The 23,712-nt window shown below is 40.4% G+C and overlaps 1 protein-coding gene across 1 annotated transcript in view; it reads left to right on the forward strand.

Moving 5' to 3' along the window:
- Positions 1-361: 361 nt before the first annotated feature.
- TMEM45B (transmembrane protein 45B) overlaps positions 362-23,712 on the forward strand; it is a 68,286-nt gene continuing 44,935 nt past the window's right edge. Inside the window, exons 1-2 of the mRNA XM_053691498.1 lie at positions 362-453; positions 16,620-16,815. Of these exons, the coding sequence (XP_053547473.1) occupies positions 16,632-16,815 (184 nt within the window). The 5' untranslated portion in view covers positions 362-453; positions 16,620-16,631. The remainder of the gene's footprint in view (positions 454-16,619; positions 16,816-23,712) is intronic.

The following is a 23,712-nucleotide window of genomic DNA, read 5'->3' on the forward strand; positions in this document are numbered from 1 at the left end:
GGGAACGATATGTTTACTTGGGAAACGAGTCTAAACACAATATCCTAGTGCAATTCGGATTGACTCCTGAACAGTAGTTTAATGCCATTACATGATTAAACACATAGTTACATGCATGCTTTACTGCAACAATATAATCTAACACATTACAGTATTTTATCTTTGCATTATTATGTACATGCAGCATTTTAGTACTGGTTATAGAACAGGCATTATATAATGTATCTAATCCTTTTAGGAGACTGTCAGATCACATACACTGATCTAGCAAAAGCAGGTACCAGTATTGTTACATTTCTGTAGAGGGAGAAACCTAACAGGTTACAAAGTGAACAAGCCTGTTTGTCTTTTTTTTTTTCAAAATCACCTGTGCAAAGGTTATTAGACACCAGCATACAGAGCACTTGTTAGACTTCACTCCTACATTCTGCCCAGCCACCTCACACACTACAGGTAAGCAACATGCACATTCAATTAATAATAATGCAGCACATCTCAAACAACACTTTTTTTTTATTTTTTACTGGTGCAAACATTTTAGTTTAGTGCTCTGCTGTATAGCAAGAAGCAAGTTATGGGGTTTTAGTGTAGATTTTGAAATAAGAAATCAAGTGGCTAACAGGCAATCAAAGGGTTATTAGTTTTTTTTTTTATTATGCTCTTTTATTTGACAATCGAACAAAAACACACTTTATTGTTAATTGTAAAGAAAATATTTTATACGTTGTAGTTGATAATGGAGAGTTGGACACAATGTATTTGTTTGATGCTTAAACTAAAGCTTTAACTCGTTTGCTGTTAATTAGGATTATGGTGCCCTCAACAAAACGTTTTCTACTTTAGAAATATTTTCTTATTTATAGTATTTATCAGCAAGTTGTTGTTTTACTCAGCATAGGTTGTAGCTGGATGGCAGCTATTTTTAAAAGCATTTAATGTGTTGTAGCCCACGTTGTTAGCCAAATGGTTAAACCTTGTTTATATATATATATATATATATATATATATATATATATATATATATATATATATATATTTTAAAGAAATTTAAGTAAAATTAATTTCTTGTAGTTTTCAGATGTTACTTGTAGATTAAAACAATGTGTATACTGAATTATATGTATTCAATAACTTGCCATTGATATTTTATTTATCTCCTACACATTCCCCACCCAATAATTTGTTACTGAAATTAAATCTAACATAGCAAAGTGTATAGTGGTGTAATAAAATTAGAGGTCTGAACAGATAAAGAAGGTGCTTAATTACACACACCACAGAGATCTCCTGAGCTCAGCCTTGGGTGAGGATTACACGTCTCAGAAGATTTGATGGTTTCCCATGTCATGTGAAACCTTTTTACCTTGAAAATACCAGGGAGGGAGTAGCACCTGTATATTGTGAGTAACCACACGGCTGAGCATCTGTAGGTGACAACAGGTGGAAGCATTCCCAGGAGGGGCAGCTCTAATGCTGATAGTTCTTTTTGCACAGCCTGTGGCTAATCGCATAAACTATGTATTATTTATCAGGATTGGCTGATTTTGCAAGGAATTTGGTGTGTGTTCTTTAATTAAAAGACCAGTAAATACAGGAGATTTGCATAATGAACAAACACATATTAACAAGACAATGCAATAGAACATAGCCTGAACTTCAAATAAGTAGTAGATCTTTTTCTGTCAAATTTAACCCTTTCCTGTTGGGGTGAAAGTGTCTACATTGGAACAACTGTTCCGATACAAACAATTTGAAATCTCGCGATCGTGCACGCGATCACGAGATTTCAATGATGGGATTGCATCAGGGGGGCATCTCTATGATGCTAGGCTCGCCCCCCAGACCGCGATCCCATCAGGGAAGCGCCAGTGGCTTCAGGAAATACAAGCCGTTAGGACGTTGTATTTCATCCATCAGCGTTAAAGCCCAGAAAAGTTCGGATGGAATACAACGTAGTAACGGCGTTAAAGGGTTAAAAAGTTATGTCTATTTACACTCCTGCATCGTGTGACAGCCATCAGCCAAACACAAATGCATATACTTATATTCTGTAAACTCTTGCACATGCTCAGTTTGCCTATAGGTATATTCTGTGAATTCTTGCACATGCTCAGTAGGAGCTGGGGATTCATAAAGTGTAAATATAAAAAGACCGTGCACATTTTGTTAATGGAAGTAAATTGGAAAGTTGTTTAAAATTGCTGCTCTATATGGATCATGAGAGTTTAATTTTGACTTTAGTGTCCCTTTAACATGTAAGTTAAAATGAAAAGGGCAGTAAGTCCTTGTAATTATATACAATATTTTTCTCTGCAGTTGTGCAATAAATTAACATATTAGGCGAGAGTGGAATTTTTTGGAATGAATTAACACCTTTTTTGCCAAACTCCACGCACCTCTTTGCATTATTTGGGGGCTCCATTCCAGACTAGATATGTGCATTTGGATACTTTGTTAGTATCTGATTGTGGAAGAAGGCGGTTGCTCGCGGCATTCAGCTGTTTTCAGAGACAGATTTCTCCTTGTGAAAGTACAACACACTAACTAAGATCTAGCATGCTGCACTTCCACAAGTATAAATCCGGCTTGGAAAAGAGCTGAACAGTGCGAGCGGCGGCCTTCTTCTGCACTCGGATCTAACAAAGTATTTTAATTTACATATCTAATCCAGACACAGCTTGCCACAGCCATTATGTTAGCAAAACATGCTTTGTTTTGCAATTCTTATCTTAACGCTGCTGTAGCCAATCAGGGACAGGTATGGGTCAGGTCTGTGAAGCCTGATGTGCACTTTCAATTCCATCTCACTGGTTGGGCAGGGCATTATTCACCTAAAGTGGCTCATGATAGATGGTGCATGGTGCTGTAAAATGTGCTGTGTTTGAGCCTCAGTCTGACTTGTTTCTGTTGCCTTCCGTGTACTGTGCCACAGTGGCAGACCTTCCCTTATACTACTGCTAATGTCAGAAACTTGCAAGATAAAAACTCAAACCTGTGACTCTGTATTTGACCACTGTGAAAAATAAAACCGGGTTTTAGAGGGAACCGGGTGAGACTATTTTTTATGCACTAAACTGGGACTTTCCCGGTTTCTGGAATGTATGGTATATAAGTATACCATTGTTCCAAACACTACTGCTGTATAGTCCTGAAGACCCGTGCACACTCCCATACCTCCCAACATTTCAAAATTCAAAAGAGGGACATACCCCCCCCCCCCCCCCAGCGGCAAAAAAATTGAAATGTGGTGGGCGGGGCTTAAAAAATCATAAGATTAAAGTAATATAAATAAAATTCTAAATAAAGTCATATATTTTAATACACTTAGGCAGCAAATCAAACACAAGCTCAAACCACTATTTAATTAGCCTTTGCAAAGACATTGCTAAATATTTTTATCTTAATTGGACATTTAATAATAAATTCTTTTAAAACTGCTCTCTGCATTCCCCATTATTATTCTAGATTCTGGCCTTTAAAGTCAGCAAAAATGCACAGTAGCACACTACATAGCATACACTTACACATGCAGATATACACACACACACACACACTACATAGCATACACTTATACATGCAGATACACACACACACACTACATAGCATACACTTATACATGCAGATACACACACACTACATAGTATACACTTATACATGCAGATACACACACACATTACATAGCATACACTTATACATGCAGACAAACAGACACTACATAGTATACACTTATACATGCAGACACACACTACATAGCATACACTTATACATGCAGATACACAATTATACATGCAGATACACATACACAAACTACATAGCTTACATTTATACATTCAGACACACACTACATAGCATACACTTATACATGCAGATACACACTTATACATGCAGATACACATACACACACTACATAGCTTACATTTATACATTCAGACACACACACACACACACTACATAGCATAAACTTATATATACACACACACACACAGTTATGGATACAGATAGACACACACAATACATCATATATGGGTATCTGTAATTCATTGTATGGGGTCCTGGGGTTGGCAAGCACATTAGCTGGCAGTCTGCGGCTGCCACTGTTCGTTACCCTGGTATTAGCACTGCTCATTGTATAAAACTGAAGGCATGCTAGTATTATCACCAGGGGTTAGACATCATCACTACCAGAGGTAGGTTAGAGAGGTCACCATTACCCGTGGTCAGAGTGTATGCAGCCTTCTTACTCCTGCTTATCCCACACACCATTCCTTTTCCACAGGGAATCTAACAGGTATCTAACCCTGTGAGAGCAAAGCCAGCTGCTTCTGAGTATGGGCCCAATAGAATAAAAAAAAAACATTTTTTTTTTAAATGCATGGGGCAAATCGGGACAGGGGGGGGGGCAGACCCCTAAAATCGGGACTGTCCCGCGAAAATTGGGATAGTTGGGGGATATGCACTCCTGAGCCAACCTCAGCATTCTCTCATGAAAAGGAGCTAAGTTTTAACAAAGGAGAGGCCAAGTTGACAATAAAACTGAAATGGATTACTTTTTAATTTGCTTGCTCTGTGTGAATCATGAAAAAATCATTTAGATTTTCATGTCCCTTCTAATTATTATTTATTATTATGGGGCATTATGGTAACAAAAAATCTTGTGAGCATTTGCAAAATGCGTCAGTTTCATATTGAGAGACTGCCTTGTCTAACACACCTGTATTACACCTGTGGACAACAATAAAGAATGAAATACTTTCTCCAACTGACAAGTGTTTTGTTTTGTCTAGTACACCTTGTAAAAAAACGAACTAGTAAATGAATAAACTGCTCTCTCTACTGTTCCAGAAGATGATTAGTGCTGGCAATAAATGGATACACATGTATGCTTCTTGTGATTGGATTTCCAGGAGTTGTATCTTCATCTGAACTGGCACAGGAGCGAACTAGATTTCTGCCTTAGCAAGGGTTAAACACTTTTGTAACTAATAATCTGCTTTAATGATATAATAGTGTACAATATTTATAAGATTAGAGGTGAAACCTAAATAAGGATTACAAAAAATCAGCTTTATTATTCTTAAATGACAGTAAACTTCAGCATTAAAGGGACAGTCTACACCAGAATTTTTATTGTTTTAAAAGATAGATGATCCCTTTATTACCCATTCCCTAGTTTTGCATAACCAACACAGTTATAGTAATATACTTTTTACCTCTGTAATTACCTTGTATCTAAGCATCTTCTGACAGTCCCCTGATCACATGACTTTTTATTTATCATCTACTGACTTGCATTTAAGTACTATGTTGTGCTAAATTTTAACATTGTGCTCACGCCCGTGAAGTTATTTATCTATATGGCCCACATGAACTAGCAGTCTCCTGTTGTGAAAAGCTAATAAAAAAGCATGTGATAAGAGACTGTCTGTAGTGGCTTAGAAACAGGCAGACATTTCTAGGTTTAAATGTTATAAAGTATATTAATCTAACAATGTTGGTTGTGCAAAGCTCTGGGATGGGTAGTAAAGGGGTTATCTATCGTTTTAAACAATAACAATTTTGGTGTTGACTGCTTTACTGCTTGCGTATTTTGTATACAAACAAGTACAAAGTATTTTAGAATGTATTCTTAAATGACCAAAGCTGCCACCCAGCTGGTATATAAAGGGCTTTGCTAGTATTTTTATTTGAAATAATTTTTATTGTCATGGATCACATCAAATACAACATAATAAAACAGTGTGCTGGGTTACAATGTCCTAGTATTCTTAAAACAATTAAAGTTTTCAGCACCCTGTTTATATAATTTTCATCAATTTTTCTCCCCCCTTCCCCTCTGCCTTCCCTAACTCCATCTCCACCCCCTCCCCCTTCTTATCCCATTTCCCTAAACCTAAACTTCATAACTGTATACAAAGAAAAACCTTTAACTTTAAACTTTTCCCGTCGAGCAGTGACAATGTTGTAGATTTCTTTAGAACGCTATATCTATATTTAAGAAAGTTCCTATTCTCTCCAATTTAATTGCCCTAAAAAAGCCTTATTGGTTACGTAGTGTTGATCTGTATGTACCTACATATTTCTGTTTATTTAAAATCCAGTGTATCCACATGTTTTGGAATCTCTCAGATGTCCCTTGTATCCATGCAGCTGATTCTAGCATATTATAAACATCTTCAATTTTGATCAGTACCTCACCCCATTCTGGAGCCCCCACTTTCCATTTTCTAGCTATACATATTCTGGTTGCGGTACATATAATATTAACCCATCTATTAGTAATTGAGTTCAGTGACTCCTGGGGGATATGTAGTAAGGCCTGTGAGGCTGATAATGTAAAGGAGTCGTCTAGAATCACCTTAAATAGTTGAGAAAGCTTGTCCCATGTAGGTTGTATCTTTGGACACTCCCACCACATGTGAAAATAGGTCCCTATCCCTTTACATCCCCGATAACATAATCTACTACCCTGTGTGGTGTAGTGTGAGGATTTCAGTGGTGTAAGGTACCATCTATATGAGGTTTTTATTGAGTTTTCGATAAGGTCTGCCCCTATTAAGCTTCTCCTTATTGAAGAGAATATCTGGCTCCAATCTTCTCTATCATAGGTTATAGCTAAATCTTGTTCCCATTTGTCATAAATTACCAATTTTGCTGAACTATTTGCTTCTTGAATGGCTAAGTATAAGCGTGTAATCATTTTTTTATTTCTACCGGGTGTCATTATCATTTGTTCCAGAGCAGTTTTTGGGCAGGCTGGGATGCTGCCTAGTCTATATGTATTTATAGCATGGGAAATTTGGAGATATAAAAACCAGTGCAATGTATTTGGGTGTATTTTATCTCTTAATTGTGTAAATGTCAACAACTTCCCATTGTCTAGGAAATCAGCTACCCTATAGAGGCCTTTATTTCCCCACTTATCTATTTGTTTTTGAAATTCTTTTGGGAGTAGTGTACTTAGAGGTATTATAATAGTGTGTGGCGAGAGTAATTTCATTGTATGTGTTAGTGACCTCCCACATAAGCTTAGAATCTTCTGTAGTTTTTAGTTTAATTATCCTCTGGTCTTTTAGATCTGAGGGTTTCCATAATATATCTCCCGGAGTGCTTAGTCTTCCAATATCTGCTTCAATACCTGGCCATGTCATCCCCTGGCAATCTTTACATAAAAGAGCATTTTGTGCCAGTCTGGCAGCATGATAATAATCTCTAAGATTAGGGACTCCTACACCTCCTAATAGCTTGTGTTGTTTTAAAATATGAGCAGCTATTCTAGCTGTTTTATGTCCTCTTATAAATTTAATAATTTCAGATTGTAGTTCTTCAAGCTCTTTTATTGGGATTTTAATAGGTAAAGCTCTAAATAGATATAACAGTCTTGGTAGGACATTCATTTTAATGGCCGAGAATCTGCCATACCAAGAAAAGTTCCCTTTCTTCCATTTCAATATATCTCTTCTTATAGTTTTGTAAATTGGGATGTAGTTTGCTTTATACAATGTTTCTATGGTGTCTGTGATTTGTATTCCTAGATATTTTAGGGAATGATAAACCCATTTAAAATCAAAGTTCGCTTCTATCAACTTTTGTGTGTGTGTTGGTAATGATAGAGGGAGTGCTTCGCATTTATCCAAATTTATTTTGAAACCTGAAACATTGGAAAAATCTTCTAATAATTTGTACAAATTAGGGAGGGAAAGCATTGGTTTTGTAATTGTAAGCAAGATATCGTCTGCAAATAAAGTTAGTGTTTGTTCCCCTTTATTTAATTTAACCCCATGGATATCCTTAGAGTTACGAATACAAGACGCCAAAGGTTCTATGCACAACGCAAATAAAAGTGGAGATAACGGACATCCCTGACGAGTTCCATTCAGTATATTGATAGGTCGAGACTGATATCACGCTGCCCTAATTGTTGCTACTGGATTTGTGTATATATTTTTGATTGCCCCCCTAAATTTACTACCAAATCCCATATATTCGAGAACTGCCATCATATATTGCCAATCTACTCTGTCAAACGCCTTCTCCGTATCCAGAGAAAGGAGCAGAGAAGGCGTTTCTGTTACCTTCAGATATTCTATCAGCGTCACTATGCGTCTTACATTATCAGGGGCCTCCCTTTTGCTAGTATTTTTAAAGGGAAAGTAAAGTCCAAATTAAAGGGACATTAAACCTCTTAATTTTCTTTCATGATTCAGATAGAGAAAACAATTTTAAACTCTCTAATTTATTTTTCTTATTTGCTTCATTCTTTAGATATCCTGTGTTGAAGAAATAGCAATGCACATGGGTGAGCCAATCACACGAGGCATCTATGTGCAACCACCAATTAGCAGCTACTGAGCCTATCTAGATATGCTTTTCAGCAAAACATATCAAGAGAATGAAGCACATTAGATAACAGAAGTAAATTGGAAAGTTGTTTAATTTTAATTGCATGCTCGTTCTATATCATAAAAGAAACACTTTAGGTTTCATGTCCCTTTAAACTTTCATGATTCAGATAGAGCATGCAATTTTAAACAACTTTCCAATTTACTTCTGATCAAACTTGCTTTGTTTTCCTGGTATTTTTTATTGAATAGTAAAAAAAGGTAGGCTCATAAGTGCACGTGTCTTTAGTACTCTATGGCAGCAGTGTTTTACACAGCTACAAATAATGTAGCCTACCTAAGTATGCTGTCAAGAAAAAGTTGAGAGAGAGAGGTAAAATAAGTTAATTAGAAGTTGTTGTTGTTGTTTAAACTGTATGTCCTGTTTTAATTATGAAAGTTTAATTTTGACTTGTATGTCCCATTTAGTGTCATGTACAGTTAAAGGGACATTCCAACAAAGGATACCAAGAGAATGAAGCACATTAGATAATAGAAGTGAACTGGAAAATTGTTTAAAACTGTTTGCTCTATTTAAATCATGAAAGAAAGTTTCTGGGTTTCAAGTCCCTTTGAAGTGTATGTGTCCTCTATTGGCCAATAAAGGCTTCACCTATAAATTATGTTTATTTTTTCACCAAAGTATCTGTGCTCTCCTGCAGTCCAGCAGTTCTCTGCAAAATGGCTCATCCTATGAGACCATTGTTTTTTTTTGTTTTTTTGTTTTGTTTTTTTTAATGATCATGTCCTGATTATTATCTCATCCCAAAAATGTATAGTGAATAAGGAGGGGGCTCTGTGTAAAGAAGAAGGGGTGAGAGGATAAGGAGGGGGCTGTGTGTAAAGAAGAAGGGGTGAGAGGATAAGAAGGGGGCTGTGTGTAAAGAAGGGATGAGAGGATAAAGAGGCAGCTGTGTGTAAAGAAGAAGGGGTGAGAGGATAAAGAGGCTGCTGTGTGTAAAGAAGGGGTGAGAGGATAAAGAGGCAGCTGTGTGTAAAGAAGAAGGGGTGAGAGGATAAGGAGGAGGCTTTGTGTAAAGAAGAAGGGGTGAGAGGATAAGGAGGGGGCTGTGTGTAAAGAAGAAGGGATGAGAGGATAAGGAGGGGGCTGTGTGTAAAGAAGAAGGGGTGAGAGGATAAGGAGGCGGCTGTGTGTAAAGAAGAAGGGGTGAGAGGATAAGAAGGGGGCTGTGTGTAAAGAAGAAGGGGTGAGAGTATAAGGAGGCTGTGTGTAAAGAAGAAGGGGTGAGAGGATAAGGAGGAGGCTGTGTATAAAGAAGAAGGGGTGAGAGGATAAGGAGGCGGCTGTGTATAAAGAAGAATGGGTGAGAGGATAAGGAGGAGGCTGTGTGTAAAGAAGGGGTGAGAGGATAAGGAGGAGGTTGTGTGTAAAGAAGAAGGGGTGAGAGGATAAAGAGGCAGCTGTGTGTAAAGAAGAAGGGGTGAGAGGATAAAGAGGAGGCTGTGTGTAAAGAAGGGGTGAGAGGATAAGGAGGAGGCTGTGTGTAAAGAAGGGGTGAGAGGATAAGGAGGAGGCTGTGTGTAAAGAAGAAGGTGTGAGAGGATAAGGAGGCAGCTGTGTGTAAAGAAGGGGTGAGAGGATAAGGAGTCGGCTGTGTGTAAAGAAGAAGGTGTGAGAGGATAAGGAGGCAGCTGTGTGTAAAGAAGGGGTGAGAGGATAAGGAGGCGGCTGTGTGTAAAGAAGAAGGGGTGAGAGGATAAGGAGGGGGCTGTGTGTAAAGAAGAAGGGGTGAGAGGATAAGAAGGGGGCTGTGTGTAAAGAGGAAGGGGTGAGAGGATAAGGAGGCGACTGTGTGTAAAGAAGAAGGGATGAGAGGATAAGGAGGGGGCTGTATGTAAATAAGGGGTGAGAGGATAAGGAGGGGGCTGTGTGTAAAGAAGAAGGGGTGAGAGGATAAGAAGGGGGCTGTGTGTAAAGAAGAAGGGGTGAGAGGATAAGGAGGCGACTGTGTGTAAAGAAGAAGGGGTGAGAGGATAAGAAGGGGGCTGTGTGTAAAGAAGAAGGGATGAGAGGACAAGGAGGAGGCTTTGTGTAAAGAAGAAGGGGTGAGAGGATAAGGAGGGGGCTGTGTGTAAAGAAGAAGGGATGAGAGGATAAGGAGGGGGCTGTGTGTAAAGAAGAAGGGGTGAGAGGATAAGGAGGCGGCTGTGTGTAAAGAAGAAGGGGTGAGAGGATAAGAAGGGGGCTGTGTGTAAAGAAGAAGGGGTGAGAGTATAAGGAGGCTGTGTGTAAAGAAGAAGGGGTGAGAGGATAAGGAGGAGGCTGTGTATAAAGAAGAAGGGGTGAGAGGATAAGGAGGCGGCTGTGTATAAAGAAGAATGGGTGAGAGGATAAGGAGGAGGCTGTGTGTAAAGAAGGGGTGAGAGGATAAGGAGGAGGTTGTGTGTAAAGAAGAAGGGGTGAGAGGATAAAGAGGCAGCTGTGTGTAAAGAAGAAGGGGTGAGAGGATAAAGAGGAGGCTGTGTGTAAAGAAGGGGTGAGAGGATAAGGAGGAGGCTGTGTGTAAAGAAGGGGTGAGAGGATAAGGAGGAGGCTGTGTGTAAAGAAGAAGGTGTGAGAGGATAAGGAGGCAGCTGTGTGTAAAGAAGGGGTGAGAGGATAAGGAGGCGGCTGTGTGTAAAGAAGAAGGTGTGAGAGGATAAGGAGGCAGCTGTGTGTAAAGAAGGGGTGAGAGGATAAGGAGGCGGCTGTGTGTAAAGAAGAAGGGGTGAGAGGATAAGGAGGGGGCTGTGTGTAAAGAAGAAGGGGTGAGAGGATAAGAAGGGGGCTGTGTGTAAAGAGGAAGGGGTGAGAGGATAAGGAGGCGACTGTGTGTAAAGAAGAAGGGATGAGAGGATAAGGAGGGGGCTGTATGTAAATAAGGGGTGAGAGGATAAGGAGGGGGCTGTGTGTAAAGAAGAAGGGGTGAGAGGATAAGAAGGGGGCTGTGTGTAAAGAAGAAGGGGTGAGAGGATAAGGAGGCGACTGTGTGTAAAGAAGAAGGGGTGAGAGGATAAGAAGGGGGCTGTGTGTAAAGAAGAAGGGATGAGAGGATAAGGAGGAGGCTGTGTGTAAAGAAGAAGGGATGAGAGGATAAGGAGGGGGCTGTATGTAAATAAGGGGTGAGAGGATAAAGAGGAGGCTGTGTGTAAAGAAGAAGGGATGAGAGGATAAAGAGGAGGCTGTGTGTAAAGAAGAAGGGGTAAGAGGATAAGGAGGAGGCTGTGTGTAAAGAAGAAGGGGTGAGAGGATAAGGAGGGGGCTGAGTGTAAAGAAGAAGGGGTGAGAGGATAAGGAGGCGACTGTGTGTAAAGAAGAAGGGATGAGAGGATAAGGAGGAGGCTGTGTGTAAAGAAGAAGGGATGAGAGGATAAGGAGGGGGCTGTATGTAAATAAGGGGTGAGAGGATAAAGAGGAGGCTGTGTGTAAAGAAGAAGGGATGAGAGGATAAAGAGGAGGCTGTGTGTAAAGAAGAAGGGGTAAGAGGATAAGGAGGAGGCTGTGTGTAAAGAAGAAGGGGTGAGAGGATAAGGAGGAGGCTGTGTGTAAAGAAGAAGGGGTGAGAGGATAATGAGGAGGCTGTATGTAAAGAAGAAGGGGTGAGAGGATAAGGAGGAGGCTGTGTGTAAAGAAGGGGTGAGAGGATAAGGAGGAGGTTGTGTGTAAAGAAGAAGGGGTGAGAGGATAAAGAGGCAGCTGTGTGTAAAGAAGAAGGGGTGAGAGGATAAAGAGGAGGCTGTGTGTAAAGAAGAAGGGGTGAGAGGATAAAGAGGAGGCTGTGTGTAAAGAAGGGGTGAGAGGATAAGGAGGAGGCTGTGTGTAAAGAAGGGGTGAGAGGATAAGGAGGAGGCTGTGTGTAAAGAAGAAGGGGTGAGAGGATAAGAAGGCAGCTGTGTATAAAGAAAGGGTAAGAGGATAAGGAGGCGGCTGTGTGTAAAGAAGAAGGGGTGAGAGGATAAGGAGGAGGCTGAGTGTAAAGAAGAAGGGGTGAGAGGATAAGGAGGGGGCTGTGTGTAAAGAAGAAGGGGTGAGAGGATAAGGAGTGGGTTGTGTGTAAAGAAGAAGGGGTGAGAGGATAAGGAGGCTGTGTGTAAAGAAGGTGTGAGAGGATAAGGAGGAGGCTGTGTATAAAGAAGGGGTGAGAGGATAAGGAGGCGGCTGTGTATAAAGAAGAAGGGGTGAGAGGATAAGGAGGAGGCTGTGTGTAAAGAAGGGGTGAGAGGATAAGGAGGAGGCTGTGTGTAAAGAAGAAGGGGTGAGAGGATAAAGAGGCAGCTGTGTGTAAAGAAGAAGGGGTGAGAGGATAAAGAGGAGGCTGTGTGTAAAGAAGGTGTGAGAGGATAAGGAGGGGGTTGTGTGTAAAGAAGGGGTGAGAGGATAAGGAGGGGGCTGTGTGTAAAGAAGAAGGTGTGAGAGGATAAGGAGGGGGGCTTTGTGTAAAGAAGGGGTGAGAGGATAAAGAGGAGGCTGTGTGTAAAGAAGAAGGTGTGAGAGGATAAGGAGGGAGCTTTGTGTAAAGAAGGGGTGAGAGGATAAGGAGGAGGCTGTGTGTAAAGAAGGGGTGAGAGGATAAGGAGGAGGCTGTGTGTAAAGAAGGGGTGAGAGGATAAGGAGGAGGCTGTGTGTAAAGAAGGGGTGAGAGGATAAGGAGGAGGCTGTGTGTAAAGAAGGGGTGAGAGGATAAGGAGGAGGCTGTGTGTAAAGAAGGGGTGAGAGGATAAGGAGGAGGCTGTGTGTAAAGAAGGGATGAGAGTATAAGGAGGGGGCTGTGTGTAAAGAAGGGGTGAGAGGATAAGGAGGAGGCTGTGTGTAAAGAAGAAGGGGTGAGAGGATAAGGAGGAGGCTGTGTGTAAAGAAGAAGGGGTGAGAGGATAAGGAGGAGGCTGTGTGTAAAGAAGAAGGGGTGAGAGGATAAGGAGGAGGCTGTGTGTAAAGAAGAAGGGGTGAGAGGATAAAGAGGCGGCTGTGTGTAAAGAAGAAGGGGTGAAAGGATAAAGAGGCAGCTGTGTGTAAAGAAGAAGGGATGAGAGGATAAGGAGGCGGCTGTGTGTAAAAAAGAAGGGGTGAGAGGATAAGGAGGGGGCTGTGTGTAAAGAAGAAGGGGTGAGAGGATAAGAAGGGGGCTGTGTGTAAAGAAGAAGGGGTGAGAGGATAAAGAGGCAGCTGTGTGTAAAGAAGAAGGGGTGAGAGGATAAGGAGGAGGCTGTGTGTAAAGAAGAAGGGGTGAGAGGATAAGGAGGGGGCTGAGTGTAAAGAAGAAGGGGTGAGAGGATAAGGAGGCGACTGTGTGTAATGAAGAAGGGGTGAGAGGATAAGGAGGGAGCTTTGTGTAAAGAAGGGGTGAGAGGATAAGGAGGAGGCTGTGTGTAAAGAAGGGGTGAGAGGATAAGGAGGAGGTTGTGTGTAAAGAAGGGGTGAGAGGATAAGGAGGAGGCTGTGTGTAAAGAAGGGGTGAGAGGATAAGGAGGAGGCTGTGTGTAAAGAAGGGGTGAGAGGATAAGGAGGAGGCTGTGTGTAAAGAAGGGATGAGAGTATAAGGAGGGGGCTGTGTGTAAAGAAGGGGTGAGAGGATAAGGAGGAGGCTGTGTGTAAAGAAGAAGGGGTGAGAGGATAAGGAGGAGGCTGTGTGTAAAGAAGAAGGGGTGAGAGGATAAGGAGGAGGCTGTGTGTAAAGAAGAAGGGGTGAGAGGATAAGGAGGAGGCTGTGTGTAAAGAAGAAGGGGTGAGAGGATAAAGAGGAGGCTGTGTGTAAAGAAGAAGGTGTGAGAGATAAGGAGGGGGCTGTGTGTAAAGAAGGGGTGAGAGGATAAGGAGGGGGCTGTGTGTAAAGAAGAAGGTGTGAGAGGATAAGGAGGGAGCTGTGTGTAAAGAAGAAGGTGTGAGAGGATAAGGAGGGGGCTTTGTGTAAAGAAGGGGTGAGAGGATAAAGAGGAGGCTGTGTGTAAAGAAGAAGGTGTGAGATGATAAGGAGGGAGCTTTGTGTAAAGAAGGGTTGAGAGGATAAGGAGGAGGCTGTGTGTAAAGAAGGGGTGAGAGGATAAGGAGGAGGCTGTGTGTAAAGAAGGGATGAGAGGATAAGGAGGGGGCTGTGTGTAAAGAAGGGGTGAGAGGATAAGGAGGAGGCTGTGTGTAAAGAAGAAGGGGTGAGAGGATAAAGAGGAGGCTGTGTGTAAAGAAGAAGGTGTGAGAGATAAGGAGGGGGCTGTGTGTAAAGAAGGGGTGAGAGGATAAGGAGGGGGCTGTGTGTAAAGAAGAAGGGGTGAGAGGATAAAGAGGAGGCTGTGTGTAAAGAAGAAGGGGTGAGAGGATAAGGAGGAGGCTGTGTGTAAAGAAGAAGGGGTGAGAGGATAAAGAGGCGGCTGTGTGTAAAGAAGAAGGGGTGAGAGGATAAAGAGGCGGCTGTGTGTAAAGAACAAGGGGTGAGAGGATAAGGAGGGGTCTGTGTGTAAACAAGAAGGGGTGAGAGGATAAGGAGGATGCTGTGTGTAAAGAAGAAGGGGTGAGAGAATAAGGAGGAGGCTGTGTGTAAAGAAGAAGGGGTGAGAGGATAAGGAGGAGGCTGTGTGTAAAGAAGAAGGGGTGAGAGGATAAAGAGGAGGCTGTGTGTAAAGAAGAAGGGGTGAGAGGATAAGGAGGAGGCTGTGTGTAAAGAAGGAGTGAGAGGATAAAGAGGAGGCTGTGTGTAAAGAAGAAGGTGTGAGAGGATAAGGAGAGAGCTGTGTGTAAAGAAGGGATGAGAGGATAAGGAGGGAGCTGTGTGTAAAGAAGAAGGGGTGAGAGGATAAGGAGTGGGCTGTGTGTAAAGAAGAAGGAGTGAGAGGATAAAGAGGAGGGTGTGTGTAAAGAAGAAGGCGTGAGAGGATAAGGAGGTGGCAGCCTGTGTGTAAAGAAGAAGGGGTGAGAGGATAAGGAGGCGGCTGTGTGTAAAGAAGGACGGGTGAGAGGATAAGGAAGCGGCTGTGTGTAAAGAAGAAGGGGTGGGAGGATAAGGAGGAGGCTGTGTATAACAGTCAGCGGGTGAGGAAGGCGCTGTGTGTGAGGTAGACCATTTTTTATAAGAGGGTGTGAAACAGACTGTGAACAAAAGGGATGAAGAGGAAGCTGATTAAGAGGGTGAGGAAGGTGGTGGATATCAGGGAGATAGGAAGAGAGGTTGAGGAGGAGGCTGTGTTTGAGGAGGGAAGGCTAAAGGGATGACAGAAGCTGGTGTGTGAAGGTTTGTTGAATTTAGAGGGTGAGCTGGATGTGAGGGAAAAGTTGCTGAGAATATAAGTTAAAGTGAGTGAGAGGTAAAGAAACATGTGGGGGCAAATGGAGGTGAGTGTTTGAGGCGATTATGTGTAATGTAGGTAGATATGAAATGGTTGCATATGAGAGAGGAAATAGGAGGTGATCAGGGACTTATGCACCATCTAAGCTCACACTTCCATACATATTATACTATATATCATAGGTCACGTGATGTCACCAGTAATGCCTGTAATATCATCAATGATGTCATGTGTGATGTAATCAGTGATGTCATTGATAATATCATGCAAATCTTTCAAGGAGAAGTGGGGAAGATTAAGTTAGGAATTTCATTGCTTTTAAATGTTTGGTAAAAAACTTAAACTAAAACTATATAAATATATGTATGTCACCATCCAGCAACCAGCTCTTTTAGCCCAATTGTGCTTTTTTCACAGACGATAACTTTCCTGAAGTATACCAGTCTGATTCTGGCTTGAATAGACAACCCTGTTCCAAAATCCCAGGCAATTGTCCTCTGATCTAGAGACATGTCAATCCCAAAAATATACATTTCTGCCTCAAGACTTCATCAGTGAGCTGCAGCCAATAGACCTAAAAGAGGGTTTTCCTGGGGTAATTTGGCATAGAACAAATTACTTAGGCCCTGCCCATTACCTGGTTCAGCACTTTGTTGTACATATATACAGATTTATTTATAACCTTCACATGAGGCTTTTTATGTAGTTTATTACTTGACCTGATCTATCCACCAGGGGATAACAAGTAATATTTATCTGTGATTGTGAAATGAATCTGCATTACTTGTCAGCCAGTCATTGTCTTGTGACTCCTGTTGGCATCTGTTTTGGGGAGGGAACAGGTGAATCTGTATTTAGGCGATAGCTGGCACAAACTGAGCTACTGATAAAATGTGACACTCTGCAGTCACCAAGCTGGCAGAGGTGATAATGATGTGTTTCTCTGATGCCTCTTTATTTGTGTTCCAGGGGACGAATTAAATGGCTAATTTCAAGGGGCATGCTCTTCCCGGCAGCTTCTTCCTTCTGTTTGGCTTATGGTGGTCAGTGAAATACCCTCTGAGATACCTGAACAACAAGGTTAAGGGAAACTGTCGATCCAACAGGTGTTACCAGCGACTGGATCTTATTGAGGGGATTCTAAAGGCTTTATTTGCACTAGTGGGTAAGATCTACATAATAAATAACTACATTGTACAGGTTTGAAGGATAATTCTGGTTGACAGGGTTGGGGTATAGACAGCTGCCTAGGGGTGCATTCTCTGAGGGCTATGTTACTGGTCAGGCAGAAAACAAAGCTTTGCAATTCACCTTCAGTTGTGTTCTGTACACTTGGTTGCCCAGTACATCCAGTAATAAACTGTACAGGGGAATGTAAAATGTATTTAAAGAGACACAACAGTAAAACATTCAGTCATATTTTAAAAAACGGCAAACAATGTGTTGTCTTGCAAAAATGAGAACTTAGAAATTCTCAGTGTAGCCCTTGCCCTCAGGGAGACTTCAGAGCTGACATGTTGGCAACTTAAGTTGCAGTCTGCCTCTTCTGAGCATGGGCAAATCTGACTCCCTAATTATTTAGTATTCACTTAAAGGGACAGTCAACACCAGAATTTTTGTTGTTTAAAAAGATAGATAATCCCTTTATTACCCATTCCCCAGTTTTGCAAAACCAACACTGTTTTATATTAATACATTTTTTACTTCTGTGACTTACTTGTATCTAAGCATCTTCTGACCGCCCCTAATCACATGACTTTTAGTTATTATCTATTGACTTGCATTTTAGCCAATTAGTGCAGTGTCTGCCACTAGCCACGGGCGTGATCACAATGCTATCTATATGGCCTACATGAGCTTGCTCTCCCCTCCTGTGAAAAGTAAATAAAATAGAGGCGGCCTTCAAGGGCTTAGAAATTATCATATGAGCCTTCCTAGGTTTGCTTTTAACTAGAATACCAAGAGAACAAAGCAAAATTGTTGATAAAAGTAAAATGGAATGTTGTTTAAAATTACATGTCCTATTTGAAAAATGAAAGTTTTTTTTTTTTGGACTTGTCCCTTTAATAGTAATCCAGCTCATGTTACTCTAGATGTTTTATGACATGAATCTAGATAAGCCTTCCTGTAGAGACCACAGCCTCCTTGTAGGGCAGTAATGGACACTGCACAAATAGCAGTTTAAACCCTTAATGACCACAGCACTTTTCCATTTTCTGTCCTTTTGGGACCAAGGCTATTTTTACATTTTTGAGGTGTTTGTGTTTAGCTGTAATTTTCCTCTTACTCGTTTACTGTACCCACACATATTATATATAGTTTTTCTCGCCATTAAATGGACTTTCTAAAGATACCATTATTTTCATCATATCTTATAATTTACTATAAAAAAAATGTATACAATATGAGGAAAAAATGGAAAAAAACACACTTTTTCTAACTTTGACCCCCAAAATCTGTTATACATCTACAACCACCAAAAAACACCCATGCTAAATAGTTTCTAAATTTTGTCCAGAGTTTAGAAATACCCAATGTTTACATCTTCTTTGCTTTTTTTTTTGCAAGTTATAGGGCCATAAATACAAGTAGCACTTTGCTATTTCCAAACCACTTTTTTTTTTAAAATTTGCGCTAGTTACATTAGAACACTGATATCTTTCAGGAATCCCTGAATATCCATTAACATGTAGATATGTTTTTTTAGAAGACAACCCAAAGTATTGATCTAGGCCCATTTTGGTATATTTCATGCCACCATTTCACCGCCAAATGAGATCAAATAAAAAAAAATCGTTCTCTTTTTCACATTTTTTTTTACAAACTTTAGGTTTCTCACTGAAATTATTTACAAACAGCTTGTGCAATTATGGCATAAATGGTTGTAAATTTTAATCTGGGATCCCCTTTGTTCAGAAAAAGCAGACATATATGGCTTTGGAGTTGCTTTTTAGTAATTAGAAGGCCGCTAAATGCCATTGCGCACCACACATGTATTATTCCCAGCAGTGAAGGGGTTAATTAGGGAGCATGTAGGGAGCTTTTTGGGGTAATTTTAGCTTTATTGTAGTGTAGTAGACAACCCAAAGTATTGATCTAGGCCCATTTTGGTATATTTCATACCACCATTTCACCGCCAAATGCAATAAAATAAAAAAAAACGTTAAATTTTTCCAAATTTTAGGTTTCTCACTGAAATAATTTACAAACAGCTTGTGTAATTATGGCACAAATGGTTGTAAATGCTTCTCTGGGATCCCCTTTGTTCAGAAATAGCAGACATATATGGCTTTGGCGTTGCTTTTTGGTATTTAGAAGGCCGCTAAATGCCGCTGCGCATCACACGTGTATTATGGCTAGCAGTGAAGGGGTTAATTAGGTAGCTTGTAGGGTTAATTTTAGCTTTAGTGTAGAGATCAGGCTCCCACCTGACACATCACCCCCCCTGATCCCTCCCAAACAGCTCTCTTACCTCCCCCACCCCACAATTGTCCCCGCCATCTTAAGTACTGGCAGAAAGTCTGACAGTACTAAAATAAAAGGCATCCTTTTTTTCATTCTTTTTTCCCCCCTGTGCATATTTACATATGTTGCTGTGTAGGATCCCCCTTAGCCCCCAACCTCCCTGCCTCCCCCCTCTACCTTCTTGGCAGCCATCTTGGGTACAATATTTTTTTCTCTTTTTTATTTTTTTCTGTAGTGTAGCTTCCCCACGACCAATATCCACCCCCTCACAGATCCCTTAGATTTCTTTTTTGGGACATTTATTTCCCCCCCCCCCCATTCCTCCCACTTATACAGGATCATTTCTGTAGTGTAAGCGGTTCCCACCCGCTCCCTCCCCGTGCACGCGCCCGACACCCCCGTGCACGCACGCGTTTGTCTGTGCGCGCACCTGATTGTCCCGCCCCCGATCCCGCCCCCCTCTGTGTCTCAGAAACCATCGATGGCCGCCCTCCCGCCTCCCACTGCAGCTCCCACCCACCAACGAATGTGGCCATCAATGTCCGGTGTAGAGAGGGCCACAGAGTGGCTCTCTCTGCACCGGAGGGGTACAAATTGTTATTGCAGGATGCCTCGATATTGAGGCATCCTGCAATAACCGGAAAGCAGCTGGAAGCGATCAGGATCGCTTCCAGCTGCTTTTCAAACCGAGGACGTACGCCATACGTCCTCAGGCGTTAACTGTATTTTTTCTGAGGACGTATGGCGTACGTCCTCGGTCATTAAGGGGTTAAAGAAAAAAAAAACAATAGGTAAAATTCCATTTAAAATGATGAATAATACATATTACAATTATTTCTAAAAGGTGTAACCCATTGCTTAGTGCTTTTGTTTTATTACAACAATGAAACAGACTGTTTCATATCCCTGAATAGATGATTGTGGAATTAGAAGGAAATGCCTGTTTGTACACAATTGAGACTCTCTGGAAGACCTTTCACAGCATCAAGATAAGGGCATGTCTGCACAATCATGAAAACATAAAGTGGTTTATTTTAAACAAATAATATCCATTTTTAACAAAACATATAATACATTAAAATAAATATTTTAGATGCAACAAAAAAAAATGCTAATGTAGTGGTGACATCTGTTTTTAATAAAGGGATATGAACCAGTACTCCTTTAGTAAAAACAAATGTTACATCAAACATAAAAAGAAAATAATTGTGTAAAAAAAATAAGTAGACAAAATGATGAGAGAAGACCTCTTTTGAACTCGCATTCTGCCTCTTCTGAGCATGGGCAAAACAGATTTACTGCCTCTCTAGCATTATCTGAATAGTAAACAGGCTCAAGCTACTCTAGAAGTTTTATGACATCAGGCGAGATATGCCTTTCTGTTGAGACCTCAGCCCTCTTGTAGGACTATGACAGAAAGTAATTTACACTGCACAAATGAAGCTGAAAAAGAAAGAAAGAGAAAATGTAAAATCCTTCAAAAAGATGAATAATACATAGTGTAATGCTTTCTGTTAAAGGGACAGTCTACAATAGAATTGTTATTGTTTTAAAAGATAGATAATCCCTTTATTACCCATTCCCCAGTTTTGCATAACCAACACAGTTTTATTAATACACTTTTGACTTCTGTGATTACCTTGTATCTAAGAACCTTCTGACAGCCCCCTGATCACATGACTGTGAATATTTGTTATCTATTGACTTGCATTTAGCATTGTGTTGTGCTAACTCTTAAATAACTTTCTGTGCCTGAACAAAGTGTTATCTATATGGCCCATGTGTACTTTCAGTCTCTGCCGGCTAGATTACAAGTCTTGCGTTAGCCTTAAAAAGCAGAGTTGAGAGGTCCCAATGCTGCTTTTTAACGCCCGCTGGTATTACAAGTCTGGCAGGTACAGGTGTACCGCTCACTTTTCTTCCGCGACTCGAGTTTACCGCAAATCCCCTTACGTCAATTGCGTATCCTATTTTTTTAATGGGATTTGCCTAACGCTGGTATTACGAGTCTTGGAAGAAGTGAGCGGTAGACCCTCTCCTGTCAAGACTTCTACCGCATTTAAAAGTCAGTAGTTAAGAGTTTTATGGGCTAACGGCGTAACATAAAACTCTTAACTAAAGTGCTAAAAAGTACACTAACACCCATAAACTACCTATTAACCCCAAAACCAAGCCCCCCCCCCCCCACATCGGTAACACTTAAATAAATTATTTAACCCCTAATCTTCCGACCGGACATCGCCGCCACTTTAATAAATATATTAACCCCTAAACCGCCGCACTCCCGCCTCGCAAACACTAGTTAAATTTTATTAACCCCTAATCTGCCGTCCCTAACATCGCCCACACCTATCTACATTTATTAACCCCTTATCTGCCGCCCCCAACATCGCTGCTACTATATTAAATTTATTAACCCCTAAACCTAAGTCTAACCCCCCTTAACTTAAATATAATTTAATTAAAACTAAATAAAATTACTACAATTAAATAAATTAATCCTATTTAAAACTAAATACTTACCTGTAAAATAAACCATAAGATAGCTACAATATAACTAATAGTTACATTGTAGCTAGCTTAGGGTTTATATTTATTTTACAGGCAACTTTGTATTTATTTTAACTAGGTACAATAGTTATTAAATAGTTATTAACTATTTAATAGCTACCTAGTTAAAATAAGTACAAATTTACCTGTAAAATAAATTCTAACCCATGTTACAATTACACCTAACACTACACTATAATTAAATTAATTACCTAAACTACCTACAATTAAATACAATTAAATTAAATAAATTAAAGTACGAAAAACAACACTAAATTACAGAAAATAAAAAAATAATTACAACATTTTTAAACTAATTACACCTAATCTAATCCCCCATATAAAATAAAAAAGCCCCCCAAAATAATAAAATTCCCTACCCTATACTAAATTATAAATGGCCCTTAAAAGGGCCTTTTGCAGGGCATTGCCCCAAAGTAATCGGCTCTTTCACCTGTAAAAAAAAATACAATACCCCCCCAACATTAAAACCCACCACCCACACACCCAACCCTACTCTAAAACCCACCCAATCCCCCCTTAATAAAACCTAACACTACCCCCTTGAAGATCTCCCTACCTTGAGACGTCTTCACCCAGCCGGGCACAAGTGGACCTCCAGAGGGGCAGAAGTCTTCATCCGATCTGGGCAGAAGAGGTCCTCCAAGCGGCAGAAGTCTTCATCCAGGCGGCATCTTCTATCTTCATTCATCCGGAGTGGAGCGGGTCCATCTTCAATCCAGCCGACGCGGAGCATCCTCTTCAAACGAAGAATGAAGGTTCCTTTAAATGACATCATCTAAGATGGCGTCCCTTGAATTCTGATTCGCTGATAGGATTCTATCAGCCAATCGGAAATTAAGCTAGGAAAAATCCTATTGGTGATGCAATCAGCCAATAGGATTGAGGTCGTATTCTATTGGGTGATTGGAACAGCCAATAGAATGCAAGCTCAATCCTATTGGCTGATTTGATCAGCCAATAGGATTGAACTTCAATCCTACTGGCTGATTGGATCAGCCAATAGGATTTTTCCTACCTTAATTCCGATTGGCTGATAGAATCCTATCAGCCAATCGGAATTCAAGGGACGCCATCTTGGATGACGTCATTTAAAGACGTCATTTCTTTGCTTGGACTTTGTTTGAAGAGAATGCTTCGTGGATGAAGATAAAAGATGCCACCTGGATGAAGACTTCTGCCGCTTGGAGGATCTCTTCTGCCCGGATCGGATGAAGACTTCTGCCCCTCTGGAGGTCCACTTGTGCCCGGCTGGGTGAAGACGGCTCAAGGTAGGGTGAACTTCAGGGGGTAATGTTAGGTTTTTTTTAAGGGGGATTGGGTGGGTTTTAGAGTAGGGTTGGGTGTGTGTGGCGGGGTATTGTATTTTTTTTAAAGGTGAAATAGCTGATTACTTTGGGGCAATGCCCCGCAAAAGGCCCTTTTAAGGGCTATTTGTAATATAGTATAGGGTAGGGAATTTTTTTTATTTTGGGGGGCTTTTTTATTTTATTAGGTGGATTAGATTAGGTGTAATTAGTTTAAAATTCTTGTAATTCTTTTTTTTCTGTAATTTAGTGTGTTTTTTTTTTCTTCATAATTTAGTTTATTTAATTCTAATTAATTGTAGGTAGTTTAGGTAACTAGTTTAATTATAGTGTAGTGTTAGGTGTAATTGTAACTTAGGTTAGGGTTTATTTTACAGGTACTTTTGTACTTATTTTAACTAGGAAGTTATTAAATAGTTAATAACTATTTAATAACTATTGTACCTAGTTAAAATAAATACAAAGTTGCCTGTAAAATAAATATAAATCCTAAGCTAGCTACAATTTAACTATTGGTTATATTGTAGCTAGCTTAGGGTTTATTTTATCGGTAAGTATTTAGTTTTAAATAGGATTAATTTATTTAATTATGGTAAATTTATTTAGTTTAATTTAAATTATATTTAAGTTAGGGGGGTGTTAGGGTTAGGTTTAGGGGTTAATAAATGTATAATAGTGGCGGCAACGTTGGCGGCGGCAGATTAGGGGTTAATAAATTT

This window comes from Bombina bombina, chromosome 8 (assembly GCF_027579735.1).
Source record: "Bombina bombina isolate aBomBom1 chromosome 8, aBomBom1.pri, whole genome shotgun sequence".
Lineage (NCBI taxonomy): Eukaryota > Metazoa > Chordata > Amphibia > Anura > Bombinatoridae > Bombina > Bombina bombina.